Source organism: Cricetulus griseus, chromosome 8 (genome assembly GCF_003668045.3).
Source record: "Cricetulus griseus strain 17A/GY chromosome 8, alternate assembly CriGri-PICRH-1.0, whole genome shotgun sequence".
In the NCBI taxonomy this organism is placed as follows: domain Eukaryota; kingdom Metazoa; phylum Chordata; class Mammalia; order Rodentia; family Cricetidae; genus Cricetulus; species Cricetulus griseus.
In genome coordinates this window covers 12,042,109-12,064,691 of record NC_048601.1, presented here as the reverse complement: position 1 = coordinate 12,064,691, position 22,583 = coordinate 12,042,109, and the positions used below count along the sequence as shown (strand labels likewise).

Below are 22,583 nucleotides of genomic sequence, written 5' to 3'. Positions count from 1 at the left end.
TTACTCAGATTTCTCTCTCTGTGTGTCTATGTATGTATGTACATGTGTGTACATGTATATGTGTCTGAGCATGTGTATGTCTGTCTATGATCAAGATATAAGCTGTCATCATAACCCAAACTTTGTCTTTCTGTTATTTTTACCTCCTTCATTTCTAAAAGGTCATACCCACCCAGTTCCTCATACACCCATCCCTGATCCCTGGCACCCACTAGCCTAGTATTTATAATTTATAATGTATTTATAATTTTTCAAGACTACTACATGAATGGAATTGTACACATTTTGAAATTGGCTTCTTGTGTTTGGCATCATTCTCTTAAGATTCATGCAAGGTGGAGTGTGTGTGTGTGTGTGTGTGTGTGTGTGTGTGTGTGTGTGTGTGTGTACTGTGTTCTTCCAGGGCTGGGCAGTGTTGCATGGTACTACAGGTTTATTTATTTGTCAACATGTAAACATACTACAGTTTATTTACTTGTCAGAACACTGGGTAGGTTTTAGTTTGGGACGAGTGTGAACAAAGCCGCTAGAACATTTGTGCATAAGTTTTTGAGTGAAAGTGAATTTTCACTTCCCTAGGTAAAGTCCTAGAAGTGCCATTGCCAGGTTGTATGGTAAAGCCATGTTTAACCTTAGGACACTTAGACAGCACCTGACACATGCTTGGCAGTACCAAACCCCGTGGCGGGAACATTTCCTATTCGACTTGCAATACACAGGCAGTGCAGTTTCTCCATGTCTGTGCCATCATTGAATGTCTTCATTTTTTAGGGACCCCCATTGGGTGTCTTCCTGTCCTTTAATGGACACTTTACTGTGTGCTATGGTAAACATCTTCCGTGTTCATCGTTTATGAATCCTCTTCCGTGAGGTGTCTATGCTTTTTGTTCATTTTACAATTGAATTGCTTGCCTTTTGAATGATACTTTTACCTGACATGTATTCATTGTACATGACACTGTGTTTCCTAAGGACATTTTCATGAAATATATAATGCGCCTTCCCCTTTCTTCTCCTTCCGCTTCTGGTTAGTCTTCTTGGTTCTAGTTCCACCTCTCGTTCCATGTCACTTGATTTTTTTGCCTGTTTATAAAATCAAGTATCTACAGTGAGAGACAACATGCACTGCTTGTCTTTTTAAGACAGGCTTAATGTGTTTAATTAGTAATTTCCATTTGTATCCATTTTGCTACAAATGGCAGAGCTTATTTTTCTTTATGGCTGAAACTATTGCTCTGTGTGTGTGTGTGTGTGTGTGTGTGTGTGTGTGTGTGTGTAACAACAATTAATGAAAAAAGAGGGCATGAATTTGAAAAGGAGAAAGGAGAAGTGTAAGGGAGGGTTTGAAGGGAGGAAAGGGAAGTGGGGAATGATGCAACTATATTAGAATCTCAAAAACGACGGCAATAATTTCAAACAGTTTCATAGCTGTGCCTTTATATCGGTGGTACATTTTGAGCAGATTGTTGCGCAGGCTGTGAGTGTAGGTGGGAAATTTGAGTTAGGAAGGCGTGTGGGGCTTAGGTCGAGACCATTTTCAATAGCTGCTCTTGCTCCACATGTATCTGTAGACCGTGGTGCTGATGGTCCAGCCCGACTTCTTAGATAGGCTGCCCCCTCGGTTGCCTCGTTTTTGCACTTTTGTCAAAACCTAATTCTGCACATTGGTGTGGGGGCCGATACGTACATCTGGATTCTCTAGTGTTTCAATGATCTGCAGAATCATTTCAGAATACTTCTGTCCTGATTCTGTGGAGATGTTTTGTGGTTGTTGTTTGTTTGCATGCTTACTTTGTTTTGTTTTTTAATCATAGAAGGCTTTGGGGTTTTGACAGATACTTTTATCTCTATTAATTTGTTCTTGGACTCTTTCCATGTACATACAATGCCTTCAGGGCACTCTCACCTCCACCCTCCCTTACTCCCACCCATCCCTGTAAGCCCGTCACCCTCTGTGAAAATATCTTCCTGACATTAATATTTTTGTTTCATTTTGTGACCCGCTGAGTTTAATTAGGGATATCTGGGTGACTAGAGACATGGGACTATGCTATGGAGACTGATGCTCATCAGTGAGCACACATCTGAAGATAAGGACTCCTCCCCCACCACCTCCCAAATTCATCAGCTTCCAATAGCTGAGTGGAGTAGGGCGGGGTCCCATGAGCCTGTCCATCATACATGGCTGGCTGCTGACAGGGCCAATCTTGTGCAGGGCCAGTGCAGGCAACCTCAGCTGTTGCCATGCCAGAAGACAGCATTTCACAGCTCATTTCCCTATGATTAGGCTCTTAAGTCCTTTCTATGCTCTCTTCCATGATAGTCCTTTATCCTTTAGAGGGGTGGTATAAATGTCCTGTTTAGGGCTGAATAGCCAATTGTTCCTTGTTTTTAGCACTGTGTACAGCCAAGAGTCCCTGCATTCACTGGAAAGGGAGATTACTCTCATTAAGGCTAAGAGTAGCATTTACCTAACACATAAACATGGGTGTTTAGAAGGAAGTTTGATGCCATATCAATTTAGTAGAACACTGTAAGTTTCCTCTAGGGCCTATGACCTCCCCAGCCAGGAAATTTTAAAAATTGGGTTTACAGTGCCAAGAATGAACTCCTTTCATTGGAGTGGGCCTGGAACCCACTTAGAAAGCTCTTGGTTGTCCCCATAACAGTTGTGTCATTATAGCATTAAGCAAACCATGCCTGGTATTGTAAATTGTAGGGTTCACATCTGGGTAAGACCACATATGCCTTTTCTCCCACAGAAGCCTTCATAGAACCTTCAGACATTATGAAAAACAACCACTAGGAAGGAAGCTTCCAGCTCAGTTCTAGTTTGATTTCTCCATATCTTACAACCAAGACACATGGTGTCTTCAGTAGTAGGGTCTTGTCATACAGTTCTGGTGAGTGACCGAGAGGAATGACCAGAACCACTCTTGTTTGGGGAGCCTGGGGACCTCCTGACAAACAACTCACAAAGATTTGTATGGCCTTTTCACACACCCTTTATTTTTGTTAACTGCCAACCAAGTGTTTTCTGCATCAATTGATAGATAATACGGATTTTTCTTCTTCAGTCATTTTGTTAATTTAGCCAATAATATAATGAAGTATATTGATTGATTTTAATCAACCTATTTGTTTATGGTGTGTTATTCTTTACATATTCTGCTAAATTTGATGGGATAAGCATTTTTGAGTGTAAATGCATTAAAGATATTGGTTTGTACATGTCAGTTTTTTTTGCCATTTCTTTTGGTTTTGATGCCTTGGGAAATCAGACCTCATGGAAGGATTTGGGATGCTTTCTCCAATGTCTCTTTTCTAGAAGAGACTATTACGTTTTAAAGGAACAAGTTACCCCCTTTCAGCGTTCAAAACTCTATTATGTTTAATCACAATGTGGAACGTGCAGGAAAAGAGGGATCAGGTTGTGTGCTCCCCCTTGGGCTCCATATGCATTAGTAAAAGTGGGAAACCCTGTCTAGGGCATTCCAAACATGGAGGAAGCGTGTTTTCTTACTCTTATGTATTTTAAGAAGCTCCTAAGAAAGCTTAGGGATTAACACTGAAGCTAAGCATCTTACAGCGCAGCTGAACTTTTAATCACTTGATACCTGCCCTCTAATGACTTCCCTATGTAGGATCAACAACCCTTCCCCATCTGTCAGAAATGACCAAAGGCTAAAGATAATAAATGTATAGAACTTGGACTAAAACTTTGGCTTATTATATTTAATTTTAAAGGAACAAAAATACAATTTTTCTTGGTGGTGTACCTGAGTGTTGACATGTACATCAGTTGTATACCCAGGTACCGAGTTGTCTATCCCTTGAAGTACCCCTCTTGATTCCCCTTTGCAGTAATGATAGCCTTGTTTAACCTCTGGTTTATCCTCTGGTGAGAAAGTGTTATCAGTGAAACCAGGAGGTATGAATGCAGTGACCATTGATAGTCTCCCCAACCTCCTACACACTTCTGCTTTTCTTCCTTCTTTGTGTTTTGGTCAGTGACATTCCTGACAGTTTTACTTCTTTGTACAAAATCTCAGAATATTGCCCATCCAGAATTCTCTTGGAGGAATCCTGAGCTCATTGGTCACCTTGCTTAGAGTTCTGGCCTCAGCATCTGCCTGATAGATGAAACATACTATATCAGAAGTCTTCTAAAATGACACTAGCCAATGACCCATGATGTGATCTGTAGAATAATTCTGTCCAATAGAGGCAGTGCTTATGGCTGTCAGTGGGCCAGACTTCTCCCACAAGCAGAAACTCAGTAGATACAGGTTTGTAAGAAGATAGGAAGGGCATCCCCTTGAACAGAAAGCAAGGGATGCATTCCTTGTAGACACGAGAGCAACCAGTTTCTTAAATAATTTCAGTGTCCTAAGCAATGATTTTTCTTCTCCACTACTATTTGTTTGCATATGTTCTATTTTTGTTCTTTTCTTTCCAGGTGTCCCAAAATTTCTTTTTATTTTTATTAGTCACGTCAGTCATTCTTTTAACATACATTTTCAGGTTAGATACATGCTTTCTCCCACAGTATTTTTATTTTCACCTACTCCATATAGAATTTAGGGTCACCAGTCTTCTCTTTAAAACTTAAAAGATCTACTACCTTCTTGTCCTAATGGTTTCCAGTGAGAACCCCTGTCATTCTAGTCATTTATCCCACAAAGATAACATATTTTGCTCCTGCTATTTTCGGTTTTGAAAGACACAGCCTTCTGCAGCTTGCTTATAATCTATTTTGGCGTAGATTTCTTTGAGTTTAATCCACTAGGGTTTGCAAGGTTCTTGATTCCAAGTATGCACGCCTTCCATCGAATCTGTGAAATCATCACCCAGTACTTCTGGATCCCTTCCTGCCCATGCCCTGTCATCTGTCCTTCATAGCTGATGGCGCTATGTCTTTCAGTCATGGGTCTCTGAGTTTTTATGAAACTATCTTGCTAAAGTTTCCAGTTTTGTTCACATGGGAACATTTCTACAGCCCTATTTTAAGCTCATTGTTCCTTTGCTATCTTCTCTATTCTGTGGCTGAGCCCATACATTAAATACATTTAATGTTGGTCATTTTTTTTCTATTCTAAAATATGCATCAATTTTTTAAACATTTTTCTTTAGATGCCTTATTATTGCTTAATGGGGTTTTAAAAAAGTAAAATCCTTTACTTGAGCTTCTCTGACACCGTTTAGTTAAAGAAAAGAAGGGAACCATTTCGTCGGGCGTTGGTGGCGCATGCCTTTAATCCCAGCACTCCAGAGGCAGAGGCAGGAGGATCTCTGTGAGTTCAAGTCCAGCCTGGTCTCCAGAGTGAGTGCCAGGACAGGCTCCAAAGCTACACAGAGAAACCCTGTCTCAAAAAAAAAGTGGGAGTCCATTTCAATTGGCTGAATGGAGAGCAGGTAAGCCAGGATGGCTTCTCTCCATCTTCATTAAGCTGAGCCATATTTTCTGTGCTGTTTGACTACAGTAGAGTGGTTTTGATCTAAATATTTTCTGTTATGCTGGACTGCACATTTCCTGGTGATTTGTCTAGAGAGACAGGATTTTGGAGAGACATGTTCACTTCTTTTGGAGTTTTGTTATGTGTTGCTCCTTCCCAAACATGGGTCAGGATCCATGAAGCAAAAAGAAAATATAGCAACTTGACAGCTACATTATTCCTGGGGCCCTGAGGCTTGTCTTTGTCTGCTGTTTCTCAAAGGTTTTATTATTAACCATTTTATGTTTGGTTAAAACCTTATTTCGTATTTGCCAGTTAAAAAAAAGATCACATGCCAAAATTAACCAGACCCAAAGTCTATACATTTCAAGGAACTTCTATAGAGTTAGCTGCTGCTGATTTTCTTGTCCTGCCAGTCCCCCAGTCGCCTTTCTCAGCTCCAAATAAACACACGGATGCTATATTAGTTATTAAACTGTTGGCTGGTAGCTAGGGCTTCTTGTTGACTAGCTCTGTCTTAATTATTAACCCATAACTACTAATCTATGTATTTCTAAATGGCCTTATCTTACAAGAGAACGCCTGGTGTGTCCTGTCTTCCCAGGCTCTACATGACTTCTGTTTCGAAGTCTTCCTCTGCCTGCCTTTCCCAGAATTCTCCTCGTCCCTAGCCCTGCCAATCTTTCTGCCTCTATTGGCAGCCAAACAGTGTTTTATTCATCAACAAATAAGGGAATCATATATACAGAAAGATATCCCCCATCAGATATAGCCATTCTGAAGTTCTGGAGATTCACATTGGATTTTACACTTTGACTATTAAATATGTGTTGATGTGCTTACCCACCATGGAAAAGTGAATAATTCATAATAGAGATAAAGCTAGAGAAAAATAACTTTATATTCTCTTTCAGGACCATGGACTTTCCTAAGAAGGCTGGAGGGACAACCCTGGCACCGTCAATCATTCCTTTTACTGATGAGAAGATGGAGATGCAGGAAGGTGGCAGTCTTTATACAGAGCAAACAGGTGATGCCTGTGGTCCTGGGTACAGTCCTGGAAGAGCACTTCTCAAGTGCTAATGTGTACAAGGATCAGTGTAGACCTTGATACAATGCAGGTTGATTCAGTAAGTCTGCAGCAGGCACTGAAAACCTACCTGGGAAGTACTGTGTGTGTGTGTGTGTGTGTGTGTGTGTGTGTGTGTGTAAGCACATGTATGTCTGTGTGGGAGCATGCACACTTATGTACATGGAGACTGGTGGAGAATGTCCAGTACTTTGCTCTGCCATTCTCTGCTTCATTCTCTTGAGTCAGAGTCTCTCACTGAGCCTGGAGTTGACCAGTGGTCATGAAACCCAAGTATTCCTCCTGTCTGCCCCTCCCACCCCCAGTACTGCGGTTAGAGGTACACACTTAACTATGCCCCACTTTTTACACAGGTTTGGATATTTGAACTCAGGTCCTCATACATGGACAGCAAGCACTTTGACCTGCTTAGTCATCTCTCCAGGGTACTGCTCTTTGATTGACAGCATACTGGAGCACACACTCACCTTGCAGCAATTCACACCACCTTTGTGGATTATGTCCTTTGAGGAAGTGGAGACTAATATTGGAGGCGCCAACAAGCAATCGTTTAAACCTCCATGTGCCTGGTATCTAGAAATGCAGGTGAAAATGAGCATGGAATCTCCGAGGAGAGAGCAGAGGGAGCCAGCCCAGGACTAAACACTGTGCTGGTCTATACATCATTCGTTGCTTTCAGAACGACTCTAATTTTGGTAAAGAGCACAGAAAAGCATATAAGCAACTCTTAAGCTGCTTAGCTACTCTTGTAATCTGCTTGGGGCTGCAGGTTAAGAATCTTTTCTTGCCTTGGAGGGATAAATTGACATTCCAGTTCTGTAATCTTGAGGAGAGTGAGTCTCTAACCAGTAGAAATTGAGGAAGGTGTACTCTAATTCTAAGGCGTGGAAGTGAACGGAAAATACGTATCTCATTCCTTATCTTTGTTGCTATGATGTAATTGAGAGACCATTGAATACTTAAGGGCTTATGAGTGTTGACCTTGCTCCTCTCCCACTATCAACTTTTTTTTTTTTTTTTCTTTGAGACAGGGTTTCTCTGTGTAGCTTTGGGGCCTATCCTGGCACTCGCTCTGGAGACCAGGCTGGCCTCAAACTCGCAGAGATCTGCCTGCCTCTGCCTCCCGAGTGCTCGGATTAAAGGCATGCCCCCACTATCAACTTTATAAGCAAGTTTTGAATGTGTCACTAAATTTCTCTATAATAAAGTTAGCAGAAAGGTTGAAAGGCCCATGAGACTTTAAAACTCATGTAAGTTTATGCACAAATTAATATTGGAAGCTAAATGTCATTTGAAGACTGAGCTAAGAGTTATCATAGTTGTAGAAAGCCTCCAAATCATGAAAACCCAACTCATGGTGCGTTTTCAAACCTCGCCTGTTTTGGCAATCTCTTGAATTCATTCTCTACGAAATGTTGCTGGGCTTGCAGTGAGTCACCTTGAAGTTTCCTCTCTATCAGGAAGGATACACAATGCCCCGTAGCTAGAGCTGTTCTGTCCTCTTTCCTCTCACCATGTTCATGACCAGCAGCCTTACAGTGGTGGAGGACACAGCAGATGGCTCACTTTCTCCGGTCATCTGCAGCTTTATGAGAATCATGGTGTGTGTGTGTGTGTGTGTGTGTGTGTGTGTGTGTGTGTGTGTGTGTCTGTGTGTCTGTGTGTCTGTGTGTCTGTGTGTGTGTGTGTCTGTGTAAGCAAAGGAAGAACAGGTTTAGTAAAAGCCAAAACATGGCAATGGAGAAACACAAAAATGAGCATCTGTCCTGGGTAATCCTCATTTGTGTTATGTGAACTTGATGTTTCTCACTGCTAGAGGATGCCCTGTCACTTGGTCAGAGTCTTTATCAGAAAACTGTCAAGTCTATCTTGGTCTCACCTCATCTCCTCCCACCATCTTTGCAGCTGTCTTCTAAGCTTATGACGTTGGGCTTAAGTGGCAGGAGGGATAAATCAGGATGCAAAGATCCTCTTGTGTGCCGTGGAAAAGGGAACTGGAGGACTTGCAGGAACAGCACTCAGCTCCGTGGGTTATTAACTCCTGGTAAGTTCGAGAACAATCATAGCTAACTAAAGGACCTTGGAGGGTTGATCTGGCAGTAAAACAAAGACATACAAGAAGAGAACACTCTGGGCTTGTGGGCCTGACCTGAGGTTGGGGTTGAACATGGGACAGAACACACCCAAACCTCTTTATAATGTCACGTGACACACTAGTGCGTGAATCGTGGCTTATTACCAGTTCACTGCAAACCTTGATTACTGAATTTGTTCACAAGGAACCTACAGGGACCCTCCCTGTTTGTGGCTTCCTGGCAAGCAGTTTTCTGGGAAAGGATGGATCTGGGGCATTACACAACCACAGGACAAATAGTTCTTTACTCCCAGGGCGAACTTGAGGCTGACAGGACAGTGTGAGGATGAGGAGAGAGCAGCAGGGGGTGACCGCAGGGCAGTGTGGGCGGTGTTGCCTTGCCCCTCTGAGGTTAAGGTGTTTGTTTGCTCTATTCTGAAGCAAGGTGCATGCTGGGTTGTCTTCCAGTGACCTTGACTTGCTTCTTTCCTGGGTCTTTAACTTTTCTGATTCTCTCTGTCTCAGAGAAACCCTGGTGACATTAATGGGTGTCACCCATCAGGGGAAGAAATGGCAGTGCCCATGTCTACTCCCTTTCAGCTCATTAGCCATGAGTGTGTCCATCTTTATGTATCTTTTCTGAGGGGATGTGGAGGTCTTGGGTGATGCAGCAGCATGGGAAAGCCTGTGTCAGTCCTTCCACAACTGTTTTGTCTTGGTGACGCCTAACAGACGACTGTCCTCTAATTCTGCAGGGTTCAGCATTGCTGCGTGGGGTTTAATGTGACATTTCCTCAAGTAGCTAACACTCTGTGCCTGGACACAGCACTTTGTCAGTCCACTTCTTTCTACGGAAGAGCATTTTGTAATCTCAGAAACAGGAAGGGCGAGCATTGCATTAAACACAGGAAAATAGGCTCTCTCACAAAATAATGGATTCCCTGACACTTGGAGAGACACAAGTGTGGACTACAGCCAGGTTTGATATTCAGAGTGGGCACACTCTGCTTCAGGACAGAAGGGAAGCACACATTTCCTAGGAAGCACAGCCAGGGTGAGCTGAGCCTTTGGTGAGGTCTGCAGTCAACAGGATTCTTTTCCAAGGACAGAAAGGGTCATTTTTGTCCTGGTCTTCGAAACGGCTTTGCAGAGACCTAGAAGGTAAGTCTGTGACAGAAATTCTGTAAGGATCAGCCAGATTCCTCAGCCATTCTGAATTGCAGCATCCACAAGAAGCTCACAGACCGGTAGTCCTTCACAGAACAAACACCAAGCAAGGTTCAGCCTGCTGACTCCTGTACAAGTCTGTGAGGAGTCCTAGCATTTATTTTTATTACTTTTAATTCTACAGGCGTGTGCACATGTGAGTATGTGCATGCAATGCTTGTGCTCACAGAGGCTGGAGACCATGGATGCTTGAGACCAAAGGCATCGGATATCCCTGGAACTGGTGGTCCAGGTGCTGGGAACCACCCGACGTGGGTGCTGGGAACTAAACTCTGGTCCTCTGGAAGAATAATAGATGCTCTTAAGCACTGAGTCATCTTTCCCGTCCTGATTCCTCTTCACATAGCACATTAAACTTAAAAGTAGACATGAGTACAGTCGAAGCCCAGAGGGGCACATTCAAAACTATGCAAACATGCAAAAAGAAGTTTATGCTGAAGAGGAAGTATGCTGAGGGTATGTAAATATTAAGTAAGATTTTTAAGTTCTGGGGTATGCTATGAGAAGTCAAAGAGACCCGAAAAGGCATATTAAAGCAGAATTTTGATACCAGAAAGAAGTTAATAGTTGGGGCATTTGAAGGAGCCACCAATAAGGGCTGATGACAGTCCACTCCAGGGCAGGGCAGGGACTCCTCAGCACTTAACTGAGGAAAAGAGGACTCCAGAGGTGGACATGTGTGGCAACTATCGGTCTGTTCCCCCCGAGAGTGATTCTTGGCTTTTCAGGGGTCTAGTGTAGAATCCCTGGTTTTAAACATGTTGTGTCAGATACAATACTGATACTAGCTTCTTAATTTCTTTGATTCATTTAATGGAGTGGGTCCCAGAAAGGAGTGTGAAACTCAACACCATGTGGTCGGTTTTGTGGAGCAGGAATTTTAAACTCCACATGTAGTTGGCCCTAAAGAACTCACCCTTTCTGCCGTTCCCCCCAGAGGGTGATTTGACCTGTGAAAGTTAACGTAATCCTTCATATTTTGAACTTTGTCTCCAATACAATAGTTTCCAGATAAAATAGAAAATACTCATCTAATTTGAAATCTTTGATAGATAAAATTATAAATATATTTTTACTAAAAATTGTTACTTATATGGGAATCTCAATTCTAATCAATTTTTCAGATTGGGGGTAGGAGATTCATGATTTATTACTATTTTCAAGAATTGGAAAGTCCAAGAGTCTGATGTGAGGTCAGTTCTCCAGTTTTCCCCCATGGCTTTGGCTCAGCAGTGATGTGTCAGTTACTGGTCACACATGCTGAGAGCTGTGCTGCCTTTGGCTGGCTGCCCACCACACCTCCTGGATTTCCAACCACACCTTGGAGAGGCACAAACCTTGCCTGTTGACAGAGGTGGAGGAGGTCCATTGCACAAGAATTCTTTCGGTAATCAAGAGGAGCTGGCCCTGAAGCCCTGAAGCCACAGAGGGCATTGTGACATGGGGTCAGCTACTGTTTTTCTCTGTGGTCTGATGGAAAAGTCATGAGGTCAGAGCTCATCCCTCACAGTCAAGGACTTTCCCTGAATCCCTTCAATAATTATTCACCTGCTCAACAAACACAGCACCTATAGCAAACTCACGTATGTGCCAACAACAATTGTAGGTATCCAGGCTATAGAAATGACCCCCGGCTGAAAAAGTGGATACACGAAGGACATTCTAGTAAGGATAAAGATGACAGGAACAACATACAACAGAGCAGCTAAGTTCATTCCAGGCACTGTTCACAGATTGGCCACTGTATTCCTGTTGAACAGCTTGAGAACTGAAAGGCAAGAATGGTAACCACGGTAGGAAATAAGGACAGATAGTCTTTACAGTCCAAAGAAAAGTTTATGAAGCAGAAATCACACATGTAACATTAGAGGGAATCACAGGGAGGTAGGAACAAGTGGAATAAATAACACAAGTTAAAGGTGGACAGTGACAGGGACACGCTAAGCATGCCAGCGTCATCTGTGGAAGGATAATTAAGGCGCCTTCTGCAAAGGAGCTCCCATACACTAAGTCATGGAAACGGTTGCCTCAGAGGAAGAGGTTAAGTCTATTTGTGAGTTCATTGGAGTTTTTCAGAACCTTCCTTTCCAAGTAAACTTTCTTGAATGCTGAGAAAGAAAAGTTTTAAAACTTATAAAAACATAAAATGCATTTTATATTTTATTCTATGTGCATAGGTGTTTTGCTTGCATATATGTCTGGTAGCTACATGCCTGCCTGCTGCTTTTGGAGAACAGGAAAGATTAGATTCCCTGGAACTGGAGTTACAAGACAGTTCTGAGCTGCCATGTGGGTGCTGGGAACCGAACCCTGGTCCTCTGCAGGAGCAGTCAGTGCTCCTAACCTCTGATCCATCTCTGTAGCCTTGAAGTTTTATTTTTTTGTATTTACCTTTGCTGACTTTTTTCCCTGTGACTTATGTTTATAGTGCTAGGTGTATGTCTGAGGGCAAATTACCCTGGGTATACAGTGTTGGATAGGCTCATGGTTTGCACAAGACAATGTAGGAGATATCTGAGAGAAGTGTGACTGATGAACTCTCTATCTGGACACCAAGTTAGAGAAGAAAAGCATTAGCCAATCTCCATGGTCTGTTCCTATATTTCTGTATGTTTGTTTCAGGCTGCACTGACAATAGTCATTGTTGTCCATAGCTCAGAAGTCTTTCTGCCCAACTGCCCGTGTTGTCAGGACTAAGTGAAGAGTCTCTGAGTTAAGTGGGGATGAAGAAAACAACACTAAGGCAGAGAGCACATCGGAGGAAATATCTTTTAGGCTAGTCGGTAACTGGATGAAAAATATAAAGTTCCAAACATCTGTAACTGTTCTAATCATTCATATAGTTCATATAATTCCCCTTCTTTTCAGAGGGTTTCTTGAGGGGAAATATGGTATTATGATAAAATACTATCAGATTTTCTTTTTTGGGAATGAATGATACCAAGTTTGTTTGTTTGTTTGTTTGCTTTTGTCTTTGTTTTTTTTTGTTTTTGTTTTTTCGAGACAGGGTTTCTCTGTGTAGCTTTGGAGCCTATCTTGGCACTTGCTCTGTAGTACAGGCTGGCCTCAAACTCACAGAGATCCGCCTGCCTCTGCCTCCCTAGTGCTTGGATTAAAGGCGTGGGCCACCAACGCCCGGCTAATTTATAGAGTATTTTCTAAAAATACTTTCTCCTGGTTTGCTTGTGCAAACACAACATGCCAAGCTCAAAGTGCTCAAAGGCATGCTAACAGTCCTTTGGGCTCTGAGGGTCTTCATTTCCTTCCATTCTCCAGTGAGCCGGAAAGCAAAATACCAGCCATCCTGCCAAGATGAGTGACAGCACTTCTCTGGGTCCTCCAGCAGCAAGCCAGGGTCCCATTACCCCACGCAAAGGTCCCCCCAAGTTCAAGCAGAGGCAGACTCGACAGTTCAAGAGCAAGCCTCCCAAGAAAGGCGTGAAAGGGTAAGTGTGAGATGAAAAGGAAGGGGACCTGTTGTCTTCTGTTCCACAGAAAGCTTTAGTTCTGGGAACACACCGATCATGCTATTGCTGAATCCTGCCCATGTCCCTTGAGTCGCTTTCCTTGTAAGCCCCCAGGAGACAAAAGGAAACTAGAGCTTTTCACAATGTCCTTTGACACGATCATCCAGATTTTTCCTGTCCAGTCTTTAAAAAAAATAATTGTTAAAAACTTACTTTATTTTAAATCTGTGTATGTATAGTATGTCTCTGTGTGGGTATATGCGATTGAGTGCAGGTTCCAGAAAAGGCCAAGAGGAGGGCATCGGATTCTCAGAACTTGGGAGCTGACCAATAGGAGAAATGGGAACCAAACTCAGGTCCTCTGCAAGGGTAGCAAGCATCTTTACTGAGCCGTCTCCACAGCCAGCTTCTCTGTTCTTTTGTGCAGACATACCCTGTGCTTTAACCTGGAATTCTGAACCACCAGTCACTTCCTATCTTCATGTTTTATTTCTTCAGCTCTCCATTCTCTTTTTGGAAAAAAAATTATTTTTAACATATCCCTCCGATGTTAATTTCTCTTTTATTGCTACTTAAACTTCATAACCACTTTCATGTTTACATTAGGATGCATTCAGCTGCCATAACCTGTGCCATTTTGTATTACATTTATTTATTTATATCTTTTCACTCGGACCAAGATCACTCAGAGAACATTTGGTTTTTCTTTGATATCCTCGTCCTAATGTGACGCCCAGAATGCAGTATATTAATTACTTATGTAGATATCTTCCTGCTCAGTCATCTCTATATTTAAGAAATGAAGGCTGAGGCCTGGCAGGATGGTTTTGTGGGTTAAGGTACTGACTAGGCAATCTGAGTGTTCAATGTCCAACACCCACAGCCCACCCACATAAGGTGGAGGAGAGAGCTGACCGCACAACGTTGTCTTCTGACCTCTACATGCACACCATGGTGTTTGCACAGACAGACAGACACAGATACAGACAGACACATAGAGAGAGACATGCAGACAGACAGAAACACAGACACACAGACTTACAGACACACATAGACACACACACACACACACAAACAGACATGCAGACAGATATACAGACACAGAAACACAGGCACACAGACAGACAGACAGACAGACAGACACACATACACAAATAGACACAGACACACACATACACACAGACAGACACAGAGACAGACACACAGACATGCAGAGACAGACAGACAGAGACACACAGAAAGACAGACAGACAGACAGACAGACAGACAGACAGACAGACAGACACACACACACACAGTCTTTAAATGAAGCTTGGGGTCAATCACAGGGCACTTACCGGGTCTGTGGGGAGCCCTCTCTTCAGCTCCCAGCATGGCATGAACTGGCTGTCAGAGCTCATGCCTGTAATCCCAGAACTCTGGAGATGCAGAGGAATCAAGAGTTCAGGTTCAAGGCCACCCTATTGTCTCATGCCATGTCTCTAGAGGTGAAGTACACCCACTCCCCGTTAAGGATACACTGAACCCCTGACAGAGTGACAGCTTCTTGCATCTATTTCAGTGTGGATGTAAGTTTCTCAAATAAAACACTTAGCACGTCTTTCCCTTTGAGTGAAGAAACCTTCCAGGGAGTAATTCCAGGGTCCTTCACCCCAGATCTCAGCTAACGTCTGTTTTATCCATCTGTGTTTTGCATAGGTTTGGAGATGACATCCCAGGCATGGAGGGGCTAGGAACAGGTGAGCTATGACACCTTTAGGAGAGCATGTTTCTTTGAAGTTTCCTCTTTTCAGAAACTTCCAGTTTCACGCAAAGCTTCGAAGTTTCAACACCCATGTCATGTGATCCTTTGAAGACAGAAAGGTGGGAATTTAATTTAACCTTTTAGGCATGTGTCTACCTTCATGCAAAAATGCTAAAAGAAATGAAAGTAAGTGTGAGGTCTAATGGTGTCTGTTGTTTTAAACAGCCTTTGCGTGCATACCGCAGCCAGCTGTAGGCTTGTGAAATGTAATATTTTTAGAGGCAATCCATTCCAACTTCAGTTTTTCAGAAGCGGAATCTGAGGCAGACTGAGTGCCAGTGTGAAGCCACAGCCTGAGGAATTGGAAAAAGGGGCAGAGTCTAGCAAGCCCTTGCACCCTGTCTGGCAACCTAAAAGTTCCTCTTCTTTACATCCATAGCACCAGGACGTGGGATACACATGGCAACAGGAAAAGGGGTGCACATAGCACCAGGAACAGGGGTACACACAATTCCAGGGACAGGGTACATATGGTACCAGGGACTGGATACACCCAACACCAGGACCCGGGGCACTCATGGCATCAGGGACAGGGGTAGACATAGTAGACATAGCACCAGGAACAAGGGTAGACATAATATCAGGAACAAGAGTACATATAGCACCAGGGACAAGGGTATAATGTGGTGAATAACTGTTATGAAATCCATAAGGTTAAGATAACTTTTTTCTTTTTTTTTTTTTTTTTTTTTTTTTTTTTTCGAGACAGGGTTTCTCTGTGTAGCTTTGGAGCCTATCCTGGCACTCGCTCTGGAGACCAGGCTGGCCTCGAACTCACAGAGATCCGCCTGCCTCTGCCTCCCTAGTGCTGGGACTAAAGGTGTGGGCCACCCACGCCCGGCTCAAGATAACTTTTAATAGATAAATGCCAACCAACAGCAAGCCAGAGCGTGCCAAAGCAGCAAGGCGAGAGAGCTCCCATGGCCTTGTCTGTCCCTTAAAAACCTCTCCCACACCCCCTGACATCACCTTGACCACACCCTGATGGGCGTGGTCGGGCACACCTGTAGCCAGTCCTTAGGAGTCGTGGTTACGGTGTCTCCCTAGAGGGGTGCACACAGCACCAGGACAGGGGTGCACACAATGAGTGCATCGGATGCAATTCTTTTAGTTGGCTGGGCTGTCCTCTTCCCTTAGATAATGACTGTAATTGCTATAGGTGGCTTTAAAAAGATTAGCAGACTGCTTTTAAAAGAAGTTTTAGATTTACCGAAGAATTTAGCAGAAGGTTCAGAGCACTCATGTCAGCATCGCTCCTGTTTTCACAGTTCCCAGTCATGAGCGTAAGACATGGGTCTGGCACATTTGTCAAGTGTGATGAGTCATATCAGTCATTCTTGCTGTCTTGATAAAAGCCCATAGCGAGTATAGTGTGAGGCTTATTGATACCGTATGGTTCTAAGGATTCTAATGATCACGTAAGGCTGTGTGACTGTCATTATTGTGTCATATAGATCGGTTTCACTGCCCCAAACCTTCCCTCACCTCTACTGGGTAATGTCTTCCTTCCCCAACTGCACACCTCTGAACACCACAAGACATTTATTAAATAGTATTTAGCTTTCCTATCCCGATTTCTTCCATTTTGAAATATTTATTCACATGTCCTCTGTCTTCTTATGGCTCAATAGCTCATTTCTTTGTTTTCATTTTTTTGTGTGTGTTTATTTGCCTACATTTTATGTATGTTTGTACCTGGTGTCAGTGGAAGCTAGAAGAGGGCATCAGATCCCTAGGAACTGGAGTTACAGGTGGTTGTGAGCTACTGTATGGGTGCTGCGAACTGAAGCCAGGTCCTCTAAAAGAGCAGCCAGTGCTCTTAAACACTTAATTATTTCTCCAATTCCAATAGCTTCTTTATTTTTATTTATATTGCTAAATAATATTTCACTTTATGAGTGTATTCTATTGAAGGACATCTTGATTTCTTTCAAGTATTGGCATTAATGAATAAAATTACTGTGTGTTCATTCTTGTGTGTGTGTGTGTGTAACAGTTATATGACTGCTCGAATCCTCCCTGGCTTTGGAGCCATTCCACATGCCTTCCCAGGAATGAAGGGTGTGTGTGTGTGTGTGTGTGTGTGTGTGTTACTGATTGGAGGTGAGGTTACTGCAGGAGAGGTGAGGGGTTGGCTGAGGCATTCTTCTATCTCTTGCAGATATCACAGTGATCTGCCCCTGGGAAGCATTCAGTCACCTGGAACTGCACGAGCTTGCTCAGTTCGGGATTATCTGATGAGTCCAGGGCCTCACCTGCTCTCAAGAGCATCTGCTGTGGATGCCGTGTTTTTACCCAATTGGTCTTTCTGAGTCTTGAAATCCAGTATTTGAAAGGAGTTTCTTTGACATATATGGTCATCACCCATGGATTACTCTGTGTGTTCTTTCTTTCAGGGCAGCTTAGCGTCGATGTTTGAAAAGGGGGCACTTTTGGTGGGGCATTTCGAACTTTACACTTTTCCTATCTGCTGCTTTGAAGCCATCCACATTTCTCCATTTTAAATGTAGGCCAGACACTCATTATATTCACAGTAGAATTATAAAATAATGATATATTTGAAAGACTCTGGGAGGAGGACTGTTACAGCTCAGCCTGGACTTCATAGTGAGTTCCAGACTTGAGCTACAGTGGGAGACCAACTCTTAACCAAAAATTGCAATATAAAGTACCTGGGGCGATCTGGACAAAATCTCCGAATCCACTAGGGCATCACCGTGGATGCTCCGCTCAAGTTGAACTTATTTAATTGGTGATTTTAACTGTGATTCCTTTTAGGACCCCCAGTAAGGAGTGTTTCCAGGAGCAGGGACAATTTACAAGCAGTTATACCACCAAAGAGGGGCATCACTTCTCCTCTTGAAAATGTTAATTGCTTATAGATCCTGGGGAGGGGTGAGGCCTCTAGATCTTGAGGAGGGGTGAGGCCCCATGTATCCCTTTCTGATTACTCTCCCCGGTCCATGAGTCCCAGTCTTCTAGTGACAGCTGTCATCACAGCTGTTTTGATTTCAAGATGGCAGTGGTCATGCCATGCCCGGAGAACAGCATTCTGCAACAGTTTGTGCCACAGACCGCCTCCCTTCTTATTTATAGAGGAGTTAGGAATCTCAATTCATTCAGTGTTGCTGTATTAAACGCTGCATGCAAATAGATAAAGGAGGCATAGGCACACAGGAAGTGAGTGCAGGGCTTACAAAAGGCCCCAGTGCAGTTAAGGGTTAAGCAGCAACTCTGCTTTTCAAATGGGGAAATCACATGCTTTCATTGAACCGGCTTACCTCAGAGGCTGCCTGCTGTTCTTCCTCAGTCTGGAAGACTTAAACTCCCAACACTGACAATGGGAGCTTCCTTTCCAGGACTCTGGTTCCAGAAAGTTCCCTTTCATGTCTTTGTTCATTAAAATTATCCTGCCCAGTGGCTCCAGCTGAGAGCCACAAGCTATTCAAATGCCCACTGACTGTCTGTAACAAATCACTTTTAAATCACCGGAGACGAAAAATCCATATGCTATGAAGCTGAGACTCAGATGCAGGTTTGCTTCACCCCAAAAGTTGTGTCAAACACAATGTGCACATAGCTAGCTGTCTTTCCACAACACCTTCAAGGCAATTGTGCAATGCGAATGTGGCCTCTGGCTTTAGGCCGTGGTACTGAGAATGGATTTCTTCATTTCAGTTTTGTAATCTGTGGTAAAAGAATGGAGCAAATTAACTGAAAAGTGAGGAGAATGGTAGGAAGGAAAAGTCAGATGGTTGTCCTGGCTCCACTGGTAAATTTCTTTTTACTTACATGCATAAAACTCACCCTTTGGACCCGGAGTTCCATAATTTGAGGTTCACAGTGGTGGTGAAAATCAGTGGCTTTGTGGCCCTCAGTACCTAAGCATGAGAAAGAGAGGGATTCAGCACTCAAGAGATTGTCCTCTGCTGCAGGTTTCATGCTAATTATTTTGTAATGACCCAATTATCTTCTAGCAATAAATCTAGGAATAGAAGAGAAAAAGCAAAATATAAACTGGAAAGTAGAATTGTTTAATGAAGAAGACAGCATGGGAATGTGAGCTTCCGCCTTCAGCAGGAACCGCCCGCCCCCTCTTCTCCCCTTCTTCCCTCCAGACACTTCCTGGTCAGCTCTGGGGTCAGCCTTCCCCTCTGTCTGCTCCTCAGGCTGAGGTGTCTTTGAGGCCAGGAGGTCTACCTCTCCAGCTGGGCAAGGCCCTGGCCCACACTTTGTTTGCCTTATAGATGGGGGTATGTTTTCCTAAGGATGAAACAGTAATGTTGACAAAACAGACAGCAGAAAAGGGCCTGTGTAGTGACTTCTCTTACAGATGTGACAAAATACCCAAGAAAAACCTCGAAGTGATTACGTATCTTGGCTCACATGTTTAAAGGATTCAGTCTGAGGTTGTGGGGCAGTTTACATCATCATGGCAGGTGGGAAGCAGAGAGGTGGGGTACAGGAGATACAGACCCCAGGGGCACTCACCGACTCACTTCCTCCAACTGGATTCCCGCGCCCTTTCAGCAGCTCTCAATGTACTATCAGAGTATGATTTGGTCAAGGGAGTAATCTGTCACCCCCACAGACCTTCTGGATCTGCTTGTTTCAGTTAGCACAGTCACAGACACACCCAGGCATGTGCCTTCCTAATTCCCTAGCTATCTGTCTATCTAATCAAGTTGACAGCCAGAACCAACCATCACACAAACATATCCAACGGCCAAGGTGGAGAAGGATCAGAATGAGTTACAGGAGGACAGTGGAAGGAACCAATAACACAGAGCCAAGAGCAGAAACTGGCAACAACCAGCAAATGTTTGCCAAGTTGTAACTCAGTTCACACAGGGGGCCAGCACTGAGTGGTAAGCTGGAGTTGATGGAGTCTGCATCTCACCTGTCTTAGATAGCGTTTCTACTGCTGCGATTAAACACCATAACCAGAAAGCAAGTTGGGGAGGAAAGGGGTTTATTAGGCTTACACTTCCATCATTGAAGGAAGCCAGGACAGGAACTCAAATACGGAAGGAAACTGAAGGCAGGAGCTGATGCAGAGGCCATGGAGGGGTGCTGCTTACTGGCTTGCTCCCCATGGCTTGCTCAGCCTGCTTTCTTATAGAACCCAGGACCAGCAGCCCAGGGATGGCACTTTCCACAATGGAATGAGCCTACCCCCTCCGTCACTGAGAAAATGCCCTACAGGGTTGCCTACATCCCAATCTTATGGAGGCGTTCTCTTGACTGAGGCTCCTGCATCAGACGCTTTTAGCTTGTGTCATCCTGACATAAAATTATGCAACACACCGTCTAAGCTCAAGTTCCTTTGTTTCTATTCTTAAACTTCAATTCCATCATTTTCATTCTTGCTAATAAGAAATAAGGAATATTTTACTGCACAAGCAGCAAATGTAAAAGTGATAAAATCTATTGTCTCAGAATTGGGCAACAGAGGTGCCGAATTCAAAGAGGGTAATTCAGAAGTTTGAAGAAAGGGACTGGCTTGGGGATGGAGCGATGCTCAGTGATCAAATGCTTGCTGCTTTTGCAGAGGAAGTGAGTTCAGTTCCCAGCACCTACGTGGGGAAGCTCACAACTGCCTGTAACTCCAGCTCACAGATATGATTCCCTCTTCTGGTCTCTAAGAGCCCTTGTCCCCACACATATATAAAGGTAAAATGATTTTTTTTTTTTTTTTTACAAAGGGGACACTGTAAGTAAAGGCCAGTACAATAACTTGAATGCACAACTGTAAACTCTAGACTTTAAAGATAGCCGAGAAACCAGCTGTAACTATCAGACAGTCAGACAGGGCATGCAACTATGGGATGTCTTAGGGGAGAGTCAGCCCACTCCTGTCTTAGGAGATGGGATGCAGCTAACAAACACACATTCCAATCTGTTTCTGGATCAGATGGAAGCTGAGGTTGGTTCTATAATCGAAATACCCTCTCGCTCAGTAGGTAGAGCTTTGGGACTCTGTTGTCAGATGCCACCTTGCCTAGACCCCCACAGTAGCACAGCCAGACAGAAAACAGCATGGGTGGGTGGGCGGGGATGCAGCTCCTGGCTTTACCCTGCTGCTCAGCTGACCTCTGCTTCGAGCACAGAGTAAGAATCTCCTTAAGCTGAAAGAAGGAAGGAGAATGTTTTCTGGGCAAGTAAAGAAGTGAAGCAAAGCAGGATGACCTGTTAGACCAACATGTAGCCCAAGAGAAACAGGAAGTGACACAGGCAAAGCATGCAACTAACATGTTGAGTGGTCTTAAAAGCAGAGACAAAGCAGGACTTGTGTTGTATAAGAGCTCTTTGAGCACTGGACTGTCCTATGGACAGACAGAATTATATCTAAATGAATAAAAGGCTTTTTGCAACTCCAACTTCTTCATCTTTCTTAGCACCCTTAGACCTGGCCTGAAACTCACTACTTATCCCAAGTTGGCTTGTACTTGTGGCAGTTCTCCTGGCTTGCCCTTCCAGATGCTGGTGCTGGGATCATCAAAATTTAAAAGCAAAAATGATAACTGATTCTAGACATGGGCTGTGGTATCTGCTTTTGGAATAAGCAGACAGGGACCTGAGAGCTTCCTGGTTAATTCATTTTCCTTCTTTAGGGATGAAATATTTGAAACTAAAGCTAAGATCTTGGCAAACTTGGCAAAGTTTCTCTGAGCAAAAATTTCTTTTTAAAAAGTAATAAATCTAAATATGCTTTAAATATGAGCAAAATGTCCTGTTCATGGCCAGAAGCTCTCCTGGGGTTCCTTTTAGCAGAGTTATCGTTTTCCTTTCACAGCTCTCCAGAGCCCAGAGGGAAGTCAAATCGTGTATAGTTCTGCCACCTAGTGTCAGGAATGAACACTTTCACGTTTCTTTCTGCTACTTGAGTGTCTTCCCACTCATTGGTCAATGTTTGCTGTTGCACACTAGATTCTTGAGAGGGAACCCCCACACAGTGGTCATTAAAAGGTTGAGCAGTTAGCACACTACAGGGCAGATTCCATCACCATCCAATTTACCATATAGTGTTTTAAAGCTTGGACCCTACAGAATGTATATATTTCTAAACAATTCATTTTGATGTCATGATGAGCATGAGAACCTGAGGTTTTACCCCCCAATACACATATTAAAAAGTTGGATGTGGTGGAATATGCCTTGTAGTCCTGGCCCTGGGGACAGCAATGTGCTGCTCTATAGATTTTGCCAGCCAGTAGTTTTGCTGAATTGGTGAACTCCGGCCTCAGTGAGAGATTGCCTGAAAGACACCTGATGTTGAATTCTGGCCTCTGCATGCATGTACAAGCATGAGTGTGTATGTGTGCCCACTAACAGGTACATACACACACTATACACACAAACATACACACACACCCCAAGGAGATGCTCTCTGACTCATTTGTTATTCTTCTGTTCTGCTGTCTTACTACTTGAAGAGAGTGAAAATGAAAACTGTCACCATTGT

At 43.5% G+C, this 22,583-nt stretch overlaps 1 protein-coding gene across 1 annotated transcript; it reads left to right on the top strand.

The window, feature by feature from the left end:
• Positions 1–13,159: 13,159 nt before the first annotated feature.
• Positions 13,160–17,356, top strand: Pde6h (phosphodiesterase 6H). Its single transcript, XM_035448439.1, has 3 exons — positions 13,160–13,293; positions 15,013–15,053; positions 17,280–17,356. The coding sequence occupies exons 1-3, from the start codon at positions 13,160–13,162 to the stop codon at positions 17,354–17,356; spliced, it is 252 nt and encodes an 83-aa protein (XP_035304330.1).
• Positions 17,357–22,583: the final 5,227 nt, after the last annotated feature.

Bases quoted from the DNA above. Each gene is read 5' to 3' on its own strand.
- Pde6h (XM_035448439.1), top strand. From the start codon at position 13,160: ATGAGTGACAGCACTTCTCTGGGTCCTCCAGCAGCAAGCCAGGGTCCC. The intron at 13,294-15,012 runs GTAAGTGTGAGA...TGTTTTGCATAG, and splicing joins CCCAAGAAAGGCGTGAAAGG to GTTTGGAGATGACATCCCAG. The intron at 15,054-17,279 runs GTGAGCTATGAC...TATCTCTTGCAG, and splicing joins CATGGAGGGGCTAGGAACAG to ATATCACAGTGATCTGCCCC.